Source organism: Epinephelus fuscoguttatus, linkage group LG14 (assembly GCF_011397635.1).
Source record: "Epinephelus fuscoguttatus linkage group LG14, E.fuscoguttatus.final_Chr_v1".
Lineage (NCBI taxonomy): Eukaryota > Metazoa > Chordata > Actinopteri > Perciformes > Serranidae > Epinephelus > Epinephelus fuscoguttatus.
Window position 1 is genome coordinate 6,194,416 of NC_064765.1, and position 21,354 is coordinate 6,215,769.

General features: G+C 42.4%; 1 protein-coding gene across 1 annotated transcript in view; it reads left to right on the forward strand.

Annotated features, from left to right (window-relative positions):
- brf1a (BRF1 RNA polymerase III transcription initiation factor subunit a) overlaps positions 1-21,354 on the forward strand; it is a 159,053-nt gene that overhangs the window by 5,883 nt on the left and 131,816 nt on the right. The window contains exons 3-5 of the mRNA XM_049596569.1: positions 1,979-2,059; positions 13,768-13,941; positions 20,905-20,936. Coding sequence (XP_049452526.1) covers positions 1,979-2,059; positions 13,768-13,941; positions 20,905-20,936 — 287 coding nt within the window. The remainder of the gene's footprint in view (positions 1-1,978; positions 2,060-13,767; positions 13,942-20,904; positions 20,937-21,354) is intronic.

Consider the following 21,354-nt stretch of genomic DNA (forward strand, 5'->3'; position numbering starts at 1 on the left):
TGTACTTCTACTCCATGTTTCAGAGAAAAATATTGTACTTTTTATTCCACTGCATTGATTGATTTGATTATTGAAATGTCATGCACATAATTGTGCCCGCCCACATGGGCTCACAAGACACTTAACAATATCAGTACAGACATTCAAAAATGGCCCCAAAGTCTTTTCGTGAATATATATATCCACAGGCTCGTGCCAAGAAGAAACAGATATCGAAATATAGCTTAAAAACATTGTGATATAATTTTCAGGACGTAGCGCCCTGCCCTAATGTCAGGTAGTCTGTGTTTTTGGGGGTAATTGTGTAAGAAATCCATCTCCATTTTTTGGAAGTCCCAATATCTGGTGTATTCTCAGCCAAGGATAAGCAGCAAAAACAAATCTCAACGAATAATGTTACCTTTTTAAAGCAAGTCCACCTACAAAAGTTTAATTGCCGTTGCTGATCTTGTGATTTTTTTTTTAAACATGAAAACGAGAGCCATGAGAGGACCTGGTGTGTTCCCACATGTCAGATGTGTGTTTAGTATTTAAAAACAGCATGGCTCTTATGTAACGCTGCTCGTTGATTTAATGTGTGTGTGTGTTGGTCCACTGCTGCTTATCAGTGTGTAACATTTACCTCCAGATTATCTGCGACCTTCAGCCTGCAGGACGTCTCACTCCTGCTGAGTCTGCACAAGACTCATGCTTGAGTTTATCTCCTGTGTTGTAGTTCCTCTGGATGTCCACTAGAGTGTGCTGTCAGATTACACTACAATACTTCTCGAGGGCAGATTCAGTTTAGTTATGAGATGATACATCTTTATCACACTCTGACAAAACATACAACACTTCTTTAGTCCTCCCTGATAGTCAGTGGAACATATCTGGGTTTTGCGCTTCAGGTCAGACAAAAACGAGACAATATGTTGGACTTGGGAACCTTTTTTCACAGGTTTAAGACACAATCTAAACTAACTGATTAATTGAAAACAACAGTAGGTTAATAGTGTACTTGTAGCAAGATTTATGTACATTTCTTTATCTTTAACCAACTAAAACTTCGATTTACAAGTTTGTCTGCTGTTTAACATCTTTATTGTTGGTTAAGTTTCATTACAGAGCTGCAACTACTGAATATTGTCATTACTGATTAATCTGCCTCTGGAATATCCTAAACATAGTGAGAAATGCTCATCATCATTTTCCAGAGACAAGGTGACGTCCTCAAAATGTTTGGAGCATGGAGGCCCTTGTAAATAATTCTTTTTTATATCTGTTACTTAGTCAGTCTCTCTCTCAAACTTGGCACTGACTAAATTTTGAATAATGTTCCAGATGGATAGTATTTTGTGGTGGCCTGTCATTGCATCTCGCTGGTAAAGGGGCTAAAATTAGCGTGCACACCCAAGTGTTGTATTTCCAACACCGCTGATGGCAGCTGAAATTGCTAATACGTGTGACTACCATGGATTGTAACCTTTCCCATCACTTTGAAAAACCAGGTGTTCAGGGCCGTACACATGCCATGAGGTCGCTACTCTTGTGCCTTTCCTGTGCCAGCTTTAAAGAGCGCAGCGGCAGGTTGCGTCTGAAATTGCTAAGCAACCTTAACAAGCACGGTATGGCCTACTTACCTGGAGTCCACAGGTGCGGTGGAGTCTCACAAATGCCATTTTAGGCTCTCGGAGGTGACAGCAGGACATGATTTTTTTCACAGATTACCGGTCTCATATACTACCGTGTGGATTTAGTGACAGTTTCAGATAAATATGACAAAATTATTTTATAAAAGTTACCAACTGTGGCTTTAAAGGAAGGAAACTGCTTCTTTTGTAAAGTCACGTAACGAAAGAAATCACTCCTGAAAAGAATCTGCAATTGTTTTAATGTTGCAGTTCAGTAAAAATAAAGTTAATCTGATTTTATAGAGGAAGAAGAATACAGTTGTTGTAGCCTCTGTCCTGATGTGAGTCTGTCTGGTCTTTGTCCTCAGCTGGAGGTGTCAACCCATCTTTTGGAGACGGCCAGCTGACAGGTGTGGGGAGGGAGTCCAGAGCTCAGACGCTGCAGAGAGGTGAGTGACCAGCAGAGGGCGCTACATGACTTCATTACAGTCTGCATCTCCTACAACTGAACCTGTGTCAGTGGATTGTCTTGTTGCTTTGTTTTCATGAGTAGACGTCAGATGATGCTTTTGTGGGAACTGCTGAGGGTCAGAATCTTCATTCACAAACATGTCATGTCCAGTTTTGTTTATAGACATTTTGATTCAGCACACAGATCAGGGAAATGTAATAATGTCAAGAGGATGTAAAGTTAACTGAGGAGGCTGCAAGCATCCTTTATACGTTGTCCATGATCATCTGTATCTTTGCTTGTTCTGTTGAGCAAATGTCGTCTTCTGAAAGCTGCTGTGTTGCAACACGTTGGTGTTTTTAACCTCCGCCGAGTAATTAAAGGCTTCTTCAGTGTTTTCAGAGGTGATTTACCTCAGATCTTTTTATCCCGTTTGTTCAAAGAGCTCCTCTCTTACAGTAAATGCATCTTTTATGTCACAGCAGCAGCTTTTTTTTCTCTCTCCACTTTGCTTTAAACACATTTTGATGAACTGTAATATCATACAGAGAGTTTCAGGGTGAAATGTCTGTTTTTATTAGGTACATTTTAAAGTTAAATCAGTTTGGTTCAGCTTTGTCCTCGTGAGTCTGATCTGATGAAAGGTGACACACCTGAACAGCGTTATGACTTTGTCTACTGACATAAAGCCTGTCAGAAACCGTTTCATTTATATGACGTGGCGTTTATGTAGTTTGTTTATTTGAGCAGGTGATGATGAAGCTAGTTGAGGCGGCCACAGCACAGATATGAAAACTACAGGTCAGGGCGAGCTCTAGTTCACCTGGTAGAGCGTGTGCTCCATGTGGGCTTGGCAGCTGCCCTTCGCTGCATGTTCTCTCCTCTCCCCTCCTCCTTTCCTGTCACTCTAGCTGCTCTACACTGAAGTAAAAAAACAAAAAACAAAAGGCATTGGATGTAGGATTTTCCTTAAAAAGGAACCGACTCACACAGAAGTGTTCTCGCGTGGCGGTGTCTGTATCGGTGTCTGCAGTGATGCGATTTTCGATTCATCGGCCTGTGATTGATATGAGACAGTATCAGAAAATATCGTCGTTTCTGTTTGGACCCCAGGAAGAGTAGTCGTTACCGTGGTAACAACCAATGGGGATCCTAAATAAAGAATAAGAAAAGAATTGTCTTTTTCTTGGCTTGCGATATTTTGACTTGTTGACATATGACGTCAAACTGTTACCCACGGCAACAACAAGCATGGCTGAAAGCAAAATTATTACCGACTTCATGGTGGTTCCACAAAGAGGAGCAGCTTCAGTAGTGTGGGATAAACTGTGGCGTCCTGAATGTTTTATGAACAGCCCCGGACTTCTCAGACTCTTTTAGTGACTGACTGCTCAGAGGGAACTCACTCAGCGGCTCCTTTTGGCAGCAGCACAGTGTCTCTCCCTCTGCTCTCTCGCCGTGCGCACACGGTTGTCAGTGTCGTCGAGTGATTTTGTCATAAACCTTTGGTAATGTAAATGCTTTTTTTTACTAATTTGTCATATTGTCAAGAATATAAAAATTGCAAAAATACCCTGAAATGTCATGTCATTATTTTAGGGCCATAACGCCCACCCTTCGTAAAGGTCTTATAGAATATATTGCTGCACTATATCTGAAGGAAATTTCCCGCATTATGAACACTCATCACATCCTGGCGAATAAGACCTTGTGATGAAAGTGGTTATTGTGCTTCCTGTAGGTCAAAGCAAAGTACTGCTGCACCACGAGGCAAACTGCTTCAGTCTGCTGAGCGTATAGACGTTACATTTTTAATTTGAACTGGTCATTATAGTTAAAAATTCTCACCTTTTGAGTGAAAGTTTTAAATAAAACACGACAGCCCTGTTACACATGAGCAAATACTCATTTTTTATCTCTTCAGAGTTTTTCTCATTGAGATCTTGGCAGCTGGACAGTAAGACGACACCGTCAGGAGAGACTTTAGTGAGTAAGTCAAACTGAAAATGTAGAAGTGGAGGGTACAGAAATAGTATTCCAGGACAGTTGCTGCTTTAACCTCCCGTTTTGATTTTTCCGTATCTGTGTTAACCTGGTGTCAGCTGATAACATCGGTCCTGTCGATTATTTATCTCTCAGGTTCTAAATGGACCTGGGGGACGTTGTGTGTGTCCCTGGACCTCACACTCACCACTCTAGTCTAGAAACACATCATCAACAACAACTTGTAGAAAGACACACACACACACAAAAAGCTCAGCTGATGGTTGGCTGGCTGCCGGGTAGAGAGTCAGAGCAGCTGGTTACCGCGGCGACGACCGTCTGCTCCCCTGACGATGTTTCAGCGACGGAGCCGCAGAGTCACAGAGCTGTCAGACTGCAGCAGACGCTGAGTAATGGGAGAGTGTGTGTAGATACAGCGGTGGGTGGGTGTATAGGGGATTAGTTGAGTCAGTGTGTGTGTGTGTGTGTGTGTGTGTGTGTGTGTGAGAAACGGAGAGGGAAAATAGGAGGATTGGGGAATACTTGTGTCGTATTCTGTGTGTGTCTTTGACTGTGTGCATGAGAAAACAAGTTTCATAACTGTGTGTGTATAGAGGCGTTATTTAGGATATGCTTGCCGTGCTGTTTGACTTTATGTGTGTATACCAATATATTTCCAATATACACACACATTATTCAGATGTTGGGGTTCATGACTGCACCCTTCTTGCTGGGAATGAGACGAGAGGATCAATACCACTCTCAGGCCTATATGGTCATTTGAAGCTGGAGCCAGGAGATGCTTAGCTTAGCTTAGCTTAGCTTAGCTTAGCTTAGCTTAGCCATAGGTGGAAAGCACATTGTTGAGCTTGTTTCAGGGTCCTGGTGTTGTGCATGGCTTACTGGGACCCTATAAAAATGTCTAATTAGGGCTGGGAGATATGGCAAAAAATGTCACGATAATTTTCCGCGTATTGATATATATCGATATCGATATTTATCGCGATTTATAATTTGATAATGCTGCAAGTTTGAGAAGTATCCTGATAATGTCTGACCAAATGTTTTTCCAGCCTCGCACGGCACTGCAAAGTGTTATATCTTTGCTCCTTTTTGATCGCTTCTCATACGGGGTTATGGCGGCAAAAGACGACACTGTTGATTACTGTTTTGGTGCAGCCCAGCTAGCGCTGCCCACAGCAGCAGAAGTGTTTGGCCATTGAGCAACACTTGTTGGTGGACTTGCTGCAGTTTCCTGGATTTCCATGCTCTCAGTGTAGTCGCTTGGATGTCACCTTTTCAGGTGATGGAAAAGGTTTGTTGTGTTTCCCGTCCTGTTTGGCACCAACTGACGACATATTTTGCAGACCGTCTTTGCCCGTGCGTCGTTGCCTTTCAAGTAGCCAAACCACTTTCAAAAGTGCTGACGTTGTGTGACCTTTTTTATCCACAGTGGTGTCTGTTTTTGAGGGTATAGTGAGCTCCTCTTCAGCTTCACCTCCTCACCTCAGCACAGTCTTTGCAGTGAAAAATGGGCGTGTACAGTGACGCTCATCTCCAACGCTGCAGATTGACTGACAGCTGTCTGTACTCCTGCTGCATGACACGCTGTTTGGATCTGTCTATGTCTATCCATATTGAGTAAAAATGACTTTAGTTTATCATCTTCATCGACATATGTTCAAATTGCAATCCCGTTTCATTACATATCTCATTTGTTTAAATGTCCAGTGTGCAGGATTTAGGAGGATATATTGGCAGGAATGGCATATAATGTAACAAGTATGTTTTCTTTAGTGTATAATCACCTGAAAATAAGAATCATTGTGTTTTTGTTACCTCAGAATGAGCTGCTTATATCTTCAAACAAAGCGGGTCCTTATGTCTGGAGTCAGCCATGTTGGACCACTATCTTTCTACAGTAGCCCAGAACAGACAAACCAAACACTGGCTCCAGAAAGGGACATTCACGTTTTCACGTTGGCCACCGTAGTTCGCAGCTCCTCTGCGACAATTTTGAATATTATAATTTTTTTAACTATTGGTTTAAATCACCAGGGGTGTTTGTTTGGGAGAGGAGGCGACCTCTACAATAATTTGGCTCCCGGTTAAAACCTGTTGGACGTATGGATCAGAATAAGGTGAGCACACATTAGCAGGTGCAGGGCTAGCAGCCCTTTTACAAAGTGCTAAACAGCGTAGGAGAAACACTGACTTGCAATGTGAAATGGCTTTTTTTCAGTGTTTTTATCGGTTTAAACCATCTGGTCCATTTGTTTTGGAGAGGCAGAGACTTCAGCAGATAGTTTGGCTCTCTGTAAAAACTTCCTGAACAATGAACACTGAAGGAATTCCAACCAGGAGAGGTTTTAGCTGGTTACTATCTGCAATCCTCTCCCTAAATCTTACACACTGTCCTTCAATTGGTATAAAAACTGAAGCGTAAAAAGGATAATTTTATGGTTATATAGGGAGTTTTGTGCTGGACTTTTTTTGGACGGGTGCAGTGCAGTCTTGTTGTCACGATGAAGTTTCCAGGCGGAGTCACTGTGCCTGGCCAAAAAAAGTCTGGCACATAAACCGAAATTCTCATATTTGTGCGTATTAACAAACGTGTTTATTAGTGAGCTTTCGAGGTGTCTGTGGTTGTTTTATTACCTTTTGGTAACAGCCGTTTCCTCCTGTTTTTACTCTGAATGCTAAATTAACTGTCTGCAGGCTGAGGCTCCATATTTACTGTGCAGACATGAGAGTGTTATCGATCGTCTCGGAGATTACCCACAGTGTATTCCTTCTAAGTGTGTGTGTGTGTGTCTGAGTAAAAGTTGTGTTTTTGTATGTGTGGAAGCTGACGTTTGTTGTATTTGTGTGTGTATGTGTGTGTGCGTGTGGCAGTGGGAATAGCCTTGTCGTGCTCTTATTGTGTGTATCTCTGTGTGTGGGGAGAGATTTATGGCCGTCTGTGAGTCTGCAGGCGTCTCTAAGAGAGGAACAGCTCTTCTTCTTCTTCTTTCTGTCCTCCACAAACTTTCCCCCAGCGGCCGTCTGCACCTCCTCCTCCTCCTCCACCGTCTCACCGCCGACTGATTCATATCTGGGGGCACAAACCCCACCTCTTCCTGTATTTGTGTAGGACAATAATGTATCACCAGTCCCTCATGTATTGGTGCAGTGTGCAGGCACGATGACTGGAATTTAAATGCAGCTTTAAAGTCAAGATTTATGTGCAAAACACACTTTGTCTGAGGAGTCTGAATCACAAACGGAAGCTGCAGTAAAACTTGATTCTCATAAATCTAGACGTTTAGCTGGAAGGTGTATAAATATATTGATACCACAATATGAGGCAACACTTTGTGACTCAAGTTATTTTACATTGATTTTACAATGAATCAAATGACTCTGCAGTGTGAGACCACAGCTGAAACTACTGCCCAGATACATTTTTAAAGGAACAGTTTGACATTTTGTGAGATATGCTGTCTTGCTAGAGTTAGACGAGAACATCGATACAGCTCTCATGTCTGTTTGTTAAATATAACTCTGGAGCCAGTTAGTTTGGCGTAGCATTAAGAAAGAGGAAACAGCTAGCCTATTGTCTGGAAAAAGGTAAAAAAAATTCACCTTCCAGTATCTCAAAGGGCCTCGACCAAGCAGACAGTCGCCGTCGGTCATTGTCGAGCTAGTCTGACTCACCAGATGTGGACTGTGGCTATAAGTCTACAGCAAATAAAAGAACCTGTAAATACACCTCAGAAAAGCTCAGACACCGTCTCACAGGACTCTGATGTTGATCTGTTTTGTTACACAGCCAGCTGAAGTTGATTTGCGACATCTTTTAAGTGTGGCAGTGACATCAACCTCGCCAACGTACTGATCTGTTCCACTTCACAGATCAGTACAACAAAGGAAATGTTCTTACACCTATTTGCCTTTTTTAAACAAAAATACAGTTGTACACCTCCTGAATTCAACTTTCTCTCTTCCCCCGAACAAAGACTGACGTCAGCTTAATTGCTTTGTTAATTCATTGTAAAACACACCACGACTGTCTTGGTTCATCTTTTTACTGTTTCAACAAGCACTAACTCTGGTTTGGTAGAAATAAACCTTTAATTCATCAAGTTCGATGTGAGAATATGCTGCCTCTGTCTTTCCCTGCTGTCTCTTGCTGCCTGCTGGGCTGTGACTCACTCATTCTACAGAGGCAGACCATTAAATTAGCAAAATGTCAAATCGCCCCAAACTGATAGCTCATACATTCTTCCAATCGCCTAACCCTACTCAGTTCTCAGGGAGATGATTTAGTTGTTACCTCATCACTGACGCTCAAAGCTTGTCTCTGGCATCAGAGATAAACTTTCTCTTCTGGCTGTCCTCTGGTCCATGTCTCTGTCCCAGTTTATGCTGTTACTGGTTTTATTTATTATTTATTAATTTATTGAAATCAGGTGTTTTAATCAGACCTGTATGGAGTCAAGCACCTAGCCATGCAGTCTCCATTTGCAAACATTTGTGATACAAAATGGGTCGTTCTGAAGAGCTCAGTGACTTCAAGTGTGGTACTTTGATAGGATGCCACCTTTATGATTTCATCCCTGCTGGATATTCCACAGTCAACTGTAAGTGATATTATTAGAAAGTGGAAGAGGTTAGGAACAACAGCAGCTCAGCCATGAAGCAGAAGATCATGTAAAATCACAGCGAGGTCAGTGACTGCTCAGGCGCATGGTGCGTAAAAGTCGCCAACGCTCTGCTGATTCCATAGCTGAAGAGTTCCAAGCTTCCACTGGCATTAATGTAAGCACAAAAACTGCAGCTTCGTGGGATGGATTTCTATGGCCGAGCAGAGCACGCAAGCCTCACATCACCAAGTCCAATGCCGAGCGTCGGAAGGAGTTCTGTAAAGCACACTGACAGACTGTGGAGCAGTGTAACGCATTCTGTGGAGTGACGAATCACGCAGTCAGGCCTCGGGTTTGGCGGATACCGTGAGAAGGTTACCTGCCTGACTACATTGTGCCAACTGCAGAGTTTGGTGGACGGGGCATAATTGTATCGGGCTGTTGTTCAGGGTTTGGGCTTGGCCCTTATCTTCAGTGAAGGACAGTCCTAATGCTTCAGCAGACCAAGACATTTTGGACAATGCTATGCTTCTAACTTTGTGGCAGCAGTTTGGGGAAGGCCCTTTTCCATTCCAACCAGACTGTGCCCCAGTGCACAAAGCAAGGACTAGAAAGACATGGGTTGATGAGTTCAGTGTTGAAGAACTCATCTGGCCCGCACAGAGCCCTGACGTCAACCCCATCGAGCACCTTTTGGATGAACTGGAACTGAGATTGTGAGCCAGGCCTTCTCGTCCAACATCAGTGCCTGACCTCATAAATGCTCTACAGAATGAATGGGCACAAATTCTCAAAGAAGCACTCCAGAACCTTGTGGAAAGCCTTCCAAGAAGAGTGGACAAGAAGAGCCAACTCCAAAAAGTATATGTATTTGAATACGTCATTACACTCCCTGCGTTCAGATACTTGTGTCCATATAGTGTATCTTAAAGGTCAAGAATAAACTTTAAATCATAAACAAACATGAATGTCATGCTCCTTCTGGAGATGTCGTTGGCTCCACTGGACGTCATGTATGTGACTGGTGATGTCCCGATAAAAATGACAGGCTCATGTTTAACTGGATCATTAATTTACAGTTTTATAGTCCAGGTGTACGTAGGTGTTGGTATAAATAGCTCCCCGGATAGCCTCATCAGATCCTGTGTGGATGTATAAATGCCACTCTGCTTCAGGGTGTCCCAGTTTTTGTTCATGTAAATGTTATGAGGTGTTATTTATTTATTTGAAGGCTCCTATTAAGAAATCAGTCGCTATTTTGAGCTGACGAGTCACGTAAAGGGCAGAAAACTAAGTTTGTGGTTTTTTGGTAATTACAGCTGCAGTGCTGAGTCTCTGCCCTACTTATCATCTGTGACACAAACTTTGTAGAAATTAGGGGAGCTGTTAACTTGTTTTATCTTCGCAGTAGTTGCTTCAAACCAGAGCAACAGATACGGAAACTCCTTTGAACCCCCTTTGCTGTTACGTCTCTAAATTTGCAAAGCTGTGAGGTAAATTTTTAGGGGCTTTCTTTTTGTCTCCTGCCTCCAGGCCTGTGGCTTGTTTGTTTCTGAGGCTGTCTGGCTTTTTAGGGTTATTGATATTTGTGTGTATTTTCTGTATTACTTAACTGCGTGTCTTATGTTGTGTTTAGTTTCATTTTTAAATGGACAATAAAGTAAAACAAAGTGATTTTGAGATTACGGGAGAAGTGCTAAATGTCGGAGCATTCAGTTTAGTAGATTCATATCCCAGTTGACAAAGGAACAAGGAGTTACAGAGCACAATTGTTTACAATCATGTACTGAGATTCTGGGTTGTGTAAAGTCAAAGAAAATTTATGAATTATGAGGCAGGACACAGCAGAAAGACATCTGTATTGAAAGAGTCAAGAATGTGTAAGACCTTATCTTTCATGGTTATTTGTTTCCTTATTTTTGACAAAATCATTTTAACTTGTAGTTTTTCTCGAGCTTTTCACAGTATCTCAACAGTTGTTATCAGTAATATATAGCGTATATAAATATGAAGTGACTAGTCCATCCCCATTGGTAGCTTTGTCACCTTCTACCTATGCCAGTCCTCAATGCCTATGTGCAGTTTCACATAGATTGACCACGTCAGTGAGTAGAAAAACGTGGGACAGACAGAATAACTGACTGACAGAATGACACACTGACAGTTTCCATGATTATGTACAGCATACCATACCATGACTTAGTCATACCAAACATTAGAAAACAACACCAACATTGGTCCACAGGGGGAGCCACAGCGATCGGTCGCATTTTAGCCATTTTTAAGCATTTTTCTGTTGTTATAGCGCCACCCAGTTGCCAATTAGAGTTAAATTTCTCCAGTCACCTTGAGGCGTCCTGTTCTACATATCTACCAAGTTTAGTAAAAATCCATATGGCGGTTAGGCCTAGATAAGAAATGAGCTCTCTAGCGCCCCCATTTTGTTTGATGGGGTCAATAATGGAGGGGTCCCCTCAGATTATGTGTGGTCATATGCCTACAAAGTTGCGTGGTGATGGGTGAAACCCTTGAGATGTTCTACACCTTTATGTGATGAGCCACGCCCTCCGCAATATTCATTGCCTTATAGAAGCTCAGTTTGAGTAAGTTTTCCAACTTTTGCCAAGAGGGAACTTTAGATATTGCTCCCTAGATTATGTTCACCCAGTTTCATGCAGATCGCTCAAACTTCCTAGGAAGAGATCCATTTGAAGTGTTTTTCAAAAAATTCAAAATGGCGGAAAATCTATATAAGCGGAAGTTATGGGTTCTTGAGGCAAATGTGTTCCTCATGAGGAGAGGCATCTCTGTGCAAAGTTTCATGTCTCTACGACATACGGGGCATGAGATATGCCCATTCAAAGTTTGCAATTTCAATCGGATGCTATAGCGCCCCCCTTTGGCCAACTGATGTAATATTGCTTCATTGGCATCCTCCCATGACCCTCTACCACTGTGCCAAATTTCACATGGATTGACCAAGTCAGTGAGGAGAAACACGTGGAACACACAGAGTTTTCGTCATTATATAGTAAGATTGAAGACTGTGAGATGCAGTTCATGCCCATGAAAGACAGTTAAGTGGACCTTGAGTTAAGATAATTTTGCCAAGTACTGCTCCCAAGGTTCAATTTACCACTTTGGTCCAGACTGAAGTGTCCCGAGGTCTTCTGGATGAATGATGATAAAATGTGGCTCAGAAATTCATGTTCCTTTTTAGAATTGTGTTTTATAACGTTGGTGGCCTTCTAATTTTTTACAAACACAAGCCCTACTTCTTTTATAATGGCGTAAATACAGTCTCAGCCAGAGTTGCTAAAGACTCTTATTGCTGTTCTGCAATATCAAAAGTGGATGTGAAATCAGGCAGAACTGAATCAAAGTCGCTACAAGCTACGTTTAGGGTGCTTTCACACCTGCCCTGTTTGATTCAGTTCAATCGAACTAAAGTTTGTTTGCTCCCTAAGTGCGGTTCGTCTGGGCAGCAATCGGACTCCGGTGCGCACCAAAACAACCAAACTGAGACCTTCTTGAAGAGGTGGTCTGCTGTTCGTTTGTGGTGAGAAGGTGTTCCGACCTGGATGTGAAGCAACTGCAGTCACATGACACATTGTTTGGGTTAAACATGAGCATGTTACAGGATTATTAATGTGCACCTCCTCCTGTACTGCCTTAATATGCACATTCAGCACATCCAATGCATCAAAACATTGTTTTCTAGTTGGAGCCGCGCCTCGTTTTCAAACTGTATGGTTTGACTAAAATGAACAATGACAGCAATGTAGTCCACGATGAGCAGCGCTAAAATCAACCTGCGTAGTTGTCCCTCCATTGTGACATTAGAAAGTGTCACATTTATCTTGCAAGTGTACTCTTCTTCAACGTTTGCTTTACTTCCTGGATTTTTCCCACATGGAAATTCTGACCAATCAAGAGCAGCTTTCTCACACAAGGCATTTGATCTGGTCCGCTTGTAAATGCTGCCGTGAGAACACCAACCAGCTCTAGGCAATTATACAACTTTGTGACAACATTAGTCCCTGATTCAGACTATCACATCATCTTCATCAACAGATGGAGTTGCCCAGTTTTCATGGAATGGTAGATTTTAGTTTTGTGGTTTTTCTGAGCACGTCTTGTTCATGTTGTCTTAAAAATGTGAACATTTCTGCAACAACTGAGCAGTTTTCATCTGTTAAAGAGGATCCATGTGATTAATCAGAATCAGAAATACTTTATTGATCCCTGAGGGGAAATTAAATTAAACCTCCAGACTAAATGCTGTTCTATCGTCTCAGCTGGATGAGGGACGGATTCAGAGCAGTGTTTGTGTGTGTGTTATGCTGATGTTGAAATCTTCTGGTTTCAGATCTGTTGGAGTGCTAAACTGAAACAGCATGACGAGACACGATGAGCTCAGAGCCTCTCACATTCCCAGACACACTCACACTTTGTGTACGAAGATATTCAGCATGTTGAGCTCATCTGCGGTCATGAACTCTCCACACACACACACACACACACACACACACACACACTGCAGCAGCTCAATTACAGTAGTTATAAACTCTTGTAACCTGCTGCGGCACCTGAACTGGTTCGTGCAGTGTGTTGGTGTGTTTGCATCTAAAGACGGAGCACACGTGTGTTGCGTGTGATGACATCGTTATGCAGGCTTCTGCGTGCACATGTACGTTTGCACACGTGTGCGTAATGGAACCCTTGTGCTTGTCTGCAGTCGTGTTTGTCCTGACATGTTTGCAAATGGGAATCTATATGTGCTGGTGTAATGATGCATGTGTGTGTGTGTGTGTGTTCTGGTCTCTGCACCAAGAACGGGTTTTAACTGGGCTCAGATACAACACATTCATGTCCTTCTCAATGGTCACTGTGTCAGACTGGGTGATCACGACACCTTAACTTCCTCTCCTCTGCCATGAAGGTGTTAAAGTACTGTTCTTTGTGCTTGTTTTTCCTCTTTGCTATATTAATGCTAAAAACAGACGGGATGCTGATTACTTGAACGTATTTGTTAATGAAAAATGGTCGCCATGTTTCTGTGAGCTCACGTGCTTTTTGTTATTCGTGTGTCTTTCAGCGAGACAGAACATCAACAGTCTGGGTCACCAGCTGCAGATGAACAAGCACTGTCTGGACACGGCCCTGAACTTCTACAAGATGGCGCTCATGAAACACCTGACCCGCGGCCGCAAGTCCTCCCACGTCATCGCCGCGTGTCTCTACATGGTGTGCCGCACCGAAGGAACGCCACGTATCCTTACAGTTCATTTTCTTTCTTTTCCAAAATGTCTTGCAAATGTTTAATGAGCCAGAAAAGTAATGCAGATGATTGTTGTCTGCACCCATGGTAACAGTGCAAACAGGAACTGCTATGAGCTAATTATTTTCCCAGTGCAGACTCATCAAAATGTGAACAAATGTAGGTGTAGTCCACCGCAAATTCACTGTCTCGGGACAACATGCTTCCTGTTCATATCACCCCAGCAATGCCTGCACAGGTAGTTAGCGGTGCTCAATAATGGGGAAAAGGTGAACACATACTACAGTATCCCGGTTTCTTTTGGATCACTCCAGCTAGTGTATTAGCTTCTCATAAACGGCTCCGAAAACAAGATCATAAACAGGTAATTCATGTCCTGACACTCTCCTTCTTCCATTCATGTCTGGATAATTCTGGTGAAAATCTGGACATACAGACAAAAAAATCCAAACTATTTCAAATTGTGTAAACCCTACAACATGTGTAGACATGACGAGTAGTAGCCTGGCTTATTCTGAAAATAACAGTGTTGAACAGTTCTTTGTTTGGTCTGAGTCCAGAACCCAAAATATTCAGTCAACTCATGAAAAACAAAAGAAAAAGGATCAAATATTCATATTTCCTAAGCTAAAAACAAGTGATTATTTTTGCAATTTTTGCCAGAAACATGACTTAAACTATCCCTTCACTTATCAAAATCATTGCTGCTTGATTTTCTGTTCTTTGACTTACAGATTAAATTCATTGTTTTAGCTCTACGTGCTAAAAGCCTGTAATTAGAGAACAAAATGTGCAACAGCAGCACTTGTGTGTGTATAGATACACAGAAATCCAACCACACTCCTGACCTGAAGCAACTGGTGGTAAAGCTACCAACTTATCCATCGTCCTGCGTGTGGACCGTGTGTGTGTCAGTCCAGTAAAATGTTGTAACAAAGTGTAAAAATCACCTCTGAAAGGAAACCTGATCAAAGACTTCCACAATTGAGGAGAGCTCCGTTTCCTGCCCGCATCAGGAGACACTTTTCATTTGATCGCACGTCTAACAGCTGAGTAAAAGTTCGGCGTCAGCGGAGACAAAGTTGCGCGTTAAATTTGCCAACCTGCATCTTAAACTGATGGAGAACGGCACATCAAAGTCTGCAGGTTACTTTTGATGTGAGCCAGCGGAGGCCGGGCCGCCCGTCACTGCCTTTCTTAATGTTTCATAATCTGCTAACGGCAGCTTATTGAAGTGGAGAGCGGTGTGTCATCGTCGGGATAATGGGACTTTTAGGTTCATGCTTTAAGCATAAGCAGGGCGGCTCTTTGGTTTTTGTGCGGCTGTCGGTTTACTCCTGATTCACTTCGCCTCCGAGGATGATTGTGTTATATAACGGCAGCGCAGGACAGCAGGGATAGGTTTACCTAATGAAAGCAGGGCGAGGAGGGTGTAATGCCTTCCTGCTGCATTGTTTACTGGGCTTTTGTGTGTGTGCGTGTGTGTGTCAGTGCAGGCCTGTCTGTTTGTGCATGTTTGGAGGAGTAAGGCCGGGGTAAAAATAGCTCTGCTCACTTCCTTTTCCACAGCTGGGTGAGTCTGTAATGTTGTCGCAGGGGAGAATCAGGACAAAGACGGAGGCAGAAGGAGAACAGAGTGTAAAAAGAAACATCCGTCTAAATCTGGAGTTTAATGGAGTTTAATTTAACGACGAGCAGCCGCACGGAAAACCGGACGGTTGGGATTTATTCAGACTGCATCTTAACTTCTTCGCTTCCATCCACCTTATTGTCAGTCCGACCTTCATTTCACCTTCACCGCACTTCCCTTTCCTCCCTCCCTCCCTGCTTCTCTGCTGTCATTCGCCCCTTCCTCCTCTCTGCTTCCGACACAAAAATGTTTTTACCATTACAACCATCAAATCAAGACAAAAATGTCATCACATCATCAGTCACTCGTCAGTTCATGGTCCAGCTGCAGCCGTCACCAACCAGGAACTTGATGAATGACAATAAATTATTCAAACTTCATTTGTTGATGCAAATTTAAAAAAGGAAAAGACCCACTTTCCCATAAACCTTCTGCATCCTTGCTTCTTTTAGTCAGACTGCTTTCTTTAATTAAAGGTCCAGTGTGTAGGATTTGGGGGGAGATACGGCAGAAATGAAATATAATATAATAAGTATGTTTTCTTTAGTGTAAAATTACCTAAAAATAAGAATGTTGTGTTTCTGTCACATTAGAATGACCTGCTTATATCTGTTTTTTAATTGAACATATTTTATTTGCATTTTAGGATTCGTCACAAAACTATTTTGTGACATGAGTTCCAATACTAAACCTGCACCCTCCCACCCCACTCATCGGAGGTTGAGGAATCCTGATCTAATCAAATCAAATCCATTTATACAGCACATTTTGTGCCGTACAAATTAGAAGAATGACACGAAAATATAGAAATATCACAATAATACACAAAGAAGAACAATTACAAACATAAAAAAGAGAAAGTACTAAATATTAAAACCACTGCCAACAGCCAAAGGCCATTGACAACATTAACATTTTAATATTTGTCTTAAAGCCGTCAGCAGATAGGGAGCATTTGATTGAGAACGAAGGCTATTCCAGAGCTTTGGTGCAGCAACCACAAAAGCACGATCTCCCTTACACACCAACCTTGATCGTGGGGCAGTTAAAAGACATTGTTGTGAGGATCTAAGAGGTCGGGAGTCGGAGTAGGGGCGGAGAAGTTCAGCAATATAGGCTGAATCCAAATGTCCGCACTTGCAGACTCACAGACTTTGCAGGCGCGTTCCCAGGATGTTTGGGAGTGCTGAGGGCTGTTGAACGCTACAATTCATCCAGTCCACAAGGGGCCTCAAGCGTCAACGTCCACAGAGTCCACTTGGGGTGCAGACTTCAGCAGACTTTACTGATTTAATAACCCACAATGCACTGCAATACAGATGTGAGGTTTTGGGTTTTTTAACTGCCGAAAAAAAGAACAACTTGTGTGTAAAATAAAATTTGTCTGTTTGAACCCTGGAAAATTTAATATTTTCTACTGTATCACGCAACCATGACATGGAGACAGGGACAGTGGTTTCTTCCAAGCTGCCTATATCTACATAGGGAGTGTGTCCTCCATTATGGAGATCATCATGTTGCACTGCCGTGTTTCTACAGTAGCCCAGAATGGACAAACCAAATACTGGCTCCAGATAGGGCCATTCACAATTTCATGTCGGCCACCGTAGTTAGCAGCCCCTCGACGACAAGCGCTTTGGAAAAACACTTTTTTTTTTTTTAAACATAAAACTTTTATTCACCATTTTAACCAATTTAGATCACCTGGTCTGTTTGCTGTGGAGAGGAGGAGACCTCTGTGGATAATTCATCTCCTAGTAAAAACCTCCCAAACACTGAAAGAATTTTAACCTGGAGAAGTTTCAGCTGGTCACAGTCTCCAATCCTCACTGTTAGATGCCACTAAGTCTGCCTAAATCTGACACACTGTTCCTTTTGGTGTACTCATTTTTTATGGTCTCATGTCTTAGTGTTGGCCATCGTTCCTGTCAGCTGTTACACCATTGAATTGGGTCTGGGAACACTGGAGCATCTCTTAGGAGTCAGACGAGGCGAGAAAACATGAGCAGTCAGCCGATCCGAGAGAACAGTGTCGTTATTGTTACTGGTAGTGAGGAGCAGAACTGCAAAAATAAGATCCAAGTTTTAAGAAGCCAGAATTACAGCTTTGACTCTCCTACAGTCTGGCGTCAGGAGGAAAGTTTGGGTCCCTCTGGGAGAACAGTGCCTTCTTTCTGCTCTGTGCCAAAACAACATATCCTCATGTAACGGTTTATATGATATCCTACGAATTAGAGCTCCGTGTATGGTGCTGCGTAGGTAACGTGAAGGAGGTTAGGTTTAGGAAAAGAAACATGGTAAGGACGTACCTTAAAATGACTCAAAGGGCACACAGTTCTGAACACTGGTCCATTGGGAGAAGGTTTTGTGACCCATCCACCACCCCAGCCTGCCTCCTTATGAGACAACTTTCTTCTTTAATCCGGTCAGCACATTGATCACGTGATTGCAGCCTTGCCAAGTATGTTGGTTGCACATGAATTACTGGTTAATAATGAGGTGGGATGTGTATGTTTTGCTGCTTTATTCTCTGTAGGATAACATTCAAACAGTGCATGAGAACAGTCGGGCTTATGTGTGTCTACCTGCCACAAAGCACCGTAGCTAAACGTCATCTAAAGCTACAGCTACATCTACAGCTTTTGTTTGGGCGTCAGCTTGGATTGTAGTCTGTTGCTGTGTCGCTCATAGTGTGAATGCAGTGTTTGTGATAGTCTCATGTTTATGGTTATTCTATGATTGTAGTGATTATATATTTGTAGAACCTCATCAGTGGGAGGCTCAAAGCTAATCTAATTATCTGTGTGCCACATCTGAATAACAAAAGAATGATTAAAGCATGCTGTGTCGCAGCAAACCACGCAGTCTTTGTTTTAGTTTGGATCTTATCAAGCTGTTTGTATTCACCCTCTGTCTGAAACACTCTGTTTTAGTGTCTGTCCTTTAAAGCCGAGATAAAAAACGTCTCGTTTGCCCTTTTAGATCACGTCCCTGATCATATTGCAACAAAAAACAATCACTTTCTTGGTACGCTTGTATCGAAATGCAAAGTATGACATCTTCTTACGTAAGCTAATACTGATTTCAACCAATAATATCACGGCATACACCAATGAATCAATCTGCGTCTCTCAGCTGCACAGAGCTAACTTTAGGTAAGCTAGCCAAGAACAACGGGATACTTCAGTGTGTCTCTGTTTCCCCCAAATTCCGTGGTTACAGGTTCACTGGCTAGAATTTATTCACCTTGAGGAAAGTTGTATCTGTGACAGCTCCAGATTGTGTGCAAGACATCTTACAGTGGATTGTTTCAGCAACTGGGGCATAAGATGGCGTCGGAAGTCTCTCTTGTGTTGCATCGTTGGGGACTGTTTATTATGACACGCCCATGTTTCAGCCATCATATCAGATTCCTCCCAACATGATATCCTGCCTGCCTGTCCTGTTTCACGATACCGAACCTAGATACTCTCAAAAGGCTGTGTCATCAGTCCCCCTCCTGCTCCGATTGGTCGGCCTTTACAGGTCCCCCGGATTTCTGCGTCTCTGCGCCATCATTGCAGCTGGGAATGACTGTAATCAAAAAAAAATCACCTATAAAAACTTAGAAGCACAACTGGACATAGTATAGAGGTTTTTCTTTTTTCAGACAAAGATTAGGAGATGTTGCTGTACCTTGACATGTTTCGACTGTCAACTTCAGTCTTCTTCAGAAGCGTCATCTGACGTGCGTCGTGACGTGACATGACGTGTCTTTATCAGCTGATGTTTACTTTCCCCCACTGCCTGATGGTGTCTGATAAAGACACGTCACAACGCTAGGTAAAGCAACATCTCCTAATCTTTGTCTGAAAAAAGAAAAACCTCCAAACAATTTAACTGATTAGACAAAATGAACCTAATGGAGTTACAACTGGACATGTTCCAGCAGGAATCTGATCTGAATTCCGGGAGAAATGAACATTGGCACCCAAGAAGAATCCTTTTTTTGCATGTTAGCATGTAGCTACATGTAGCAGTGTCTGTAATGTTAACACTTGCAGTGGCGAGCCTGGAGCTGATGGCGATGTAAAGAAATCCGTCGCCATCTGATGTCATCTTGTCATAAGAGTAGAAATAAACAGGTGAAACCAGAGTATTATGAACTTCAGAATACTTTTACCTTGTTATTTAAAACTTTGGCCACATTTAATAGGAACATTTGACATTTTAATATTATATATGAAAGAAAATAAGGATCGGCTAAAGTATAAAACACTGAGAAAGCTCACAGCTGGCTCAATTTTGCGATGTAGGCTGTGATGTTTCTCAAAGTTTACAAAGCTTGAAGTGTGTACAGATGATTGGGGCATAAAGCAGCAGATGCAGATACTTTGACAGCGCTCCACATGCAGCATGAACGTGACAGCTGGATCAGTTTAAACAACATTTCTCTGGACCTTTTTAATAAGCGAGCTCCTGGTATTGCACTTCCTGTTGCAAGAAAAGGTGTAAACATTTGTTTTCCCCTCGGTGGGCCCAGATGTGTCGAAGGACCTGCTGTCGTTTATTTCCCTGATTAAGGGAGTCGCCTGTAATCTCCAGACGGCGTGCGCTGGGATTATCTTTTCCATTTCATCTGCACTGCTGCTAATTCCATTGTGAGGCCATTTTCAGAGGAGCCCCAGCTAATCCACTCAGGCAGCTCTGGAGACAGGTGCACCCGTCGCCACGGAGACGCCGTCGCCACGGAGACCGGGGTCGTCTGAGTGTGTGTGGGGGCCGGGCATTGTGAGGGTGGGATGTCCAGAGGCTGAAGAGGCAGACGTGTGTGTGTGTGTGTGTGTGTGTGTGTGTGTGTGTGTGTGTGTGTGTGTGTGTGAGGTCACGGGGGGTGAGGCGACAGGTCGGTCAGTATATTTAGAAGAGTCGTCTGGTCAGAGGTGAAGCTGCAGTGTCTCATTAGATTTACTGTCACAGCTGCCTGAGCTCAGCGACTTTCACTTATTCTATTTCGTCATCAGTGTGACACCGGTGTCCTCTGTGCAGGTGCAAAGTCATAAAATACACCTCAAAGACATTTAAGTGGTTTTTTATGTGAGTATGGAGGTGTGAGAGCAAATGTTTAAAATGGTAAAACTACTGAAAAGAGGGCGGAAGTAACTGGATTGAGGTGCTGCATTTCATCCACATTATTGAAGTGTGCTATATTTTATCTGACCTTCCTCTCTCTCGTTCTTCTGTCAGTCAGTGTCCTCCATTTGTGTCATAAAAAACAAAACCATGACAGATTATTTTCCAACTCTGATTCTGTTGGTTTCGTTGCCTTAACCAGTTTCCCTCAGACATGCTGCTGGATCTCAGTGATCTCCTGCAGGTAAGTTTCAAGACTTCCATCAAATTAAAGAACTGTAACTTATTCTGCTGATTATTTTCTCTATTTATCAGAAAATATCAGAGATGATGTTTTCAAATGTCTTGTTGTGTCTGACTTAACAGTCTCAAAAGCCCCAAATATTAAATTTAGTATGATGCAAGACAAAAAGAGGCAGCAAAGTCTGACACTTGGGGAACTAAAATTAAAAAATATTCGCTTGGAAACTGACTTAAATCATTAAATGATTATCAAAATAGTTGCAGATCAGTTTTCATTTTCAGATTAATCTATTAATTTTGCAAAGCTAAGTTATAATATTAATGATAAACGTTATTTATATGGCATAATAAAAAAGTTAAAATTATTGAGGCCGTTTTTAAACAAGTTCAGAAGTGATCTAAAAGATGAGGCTGAGTTT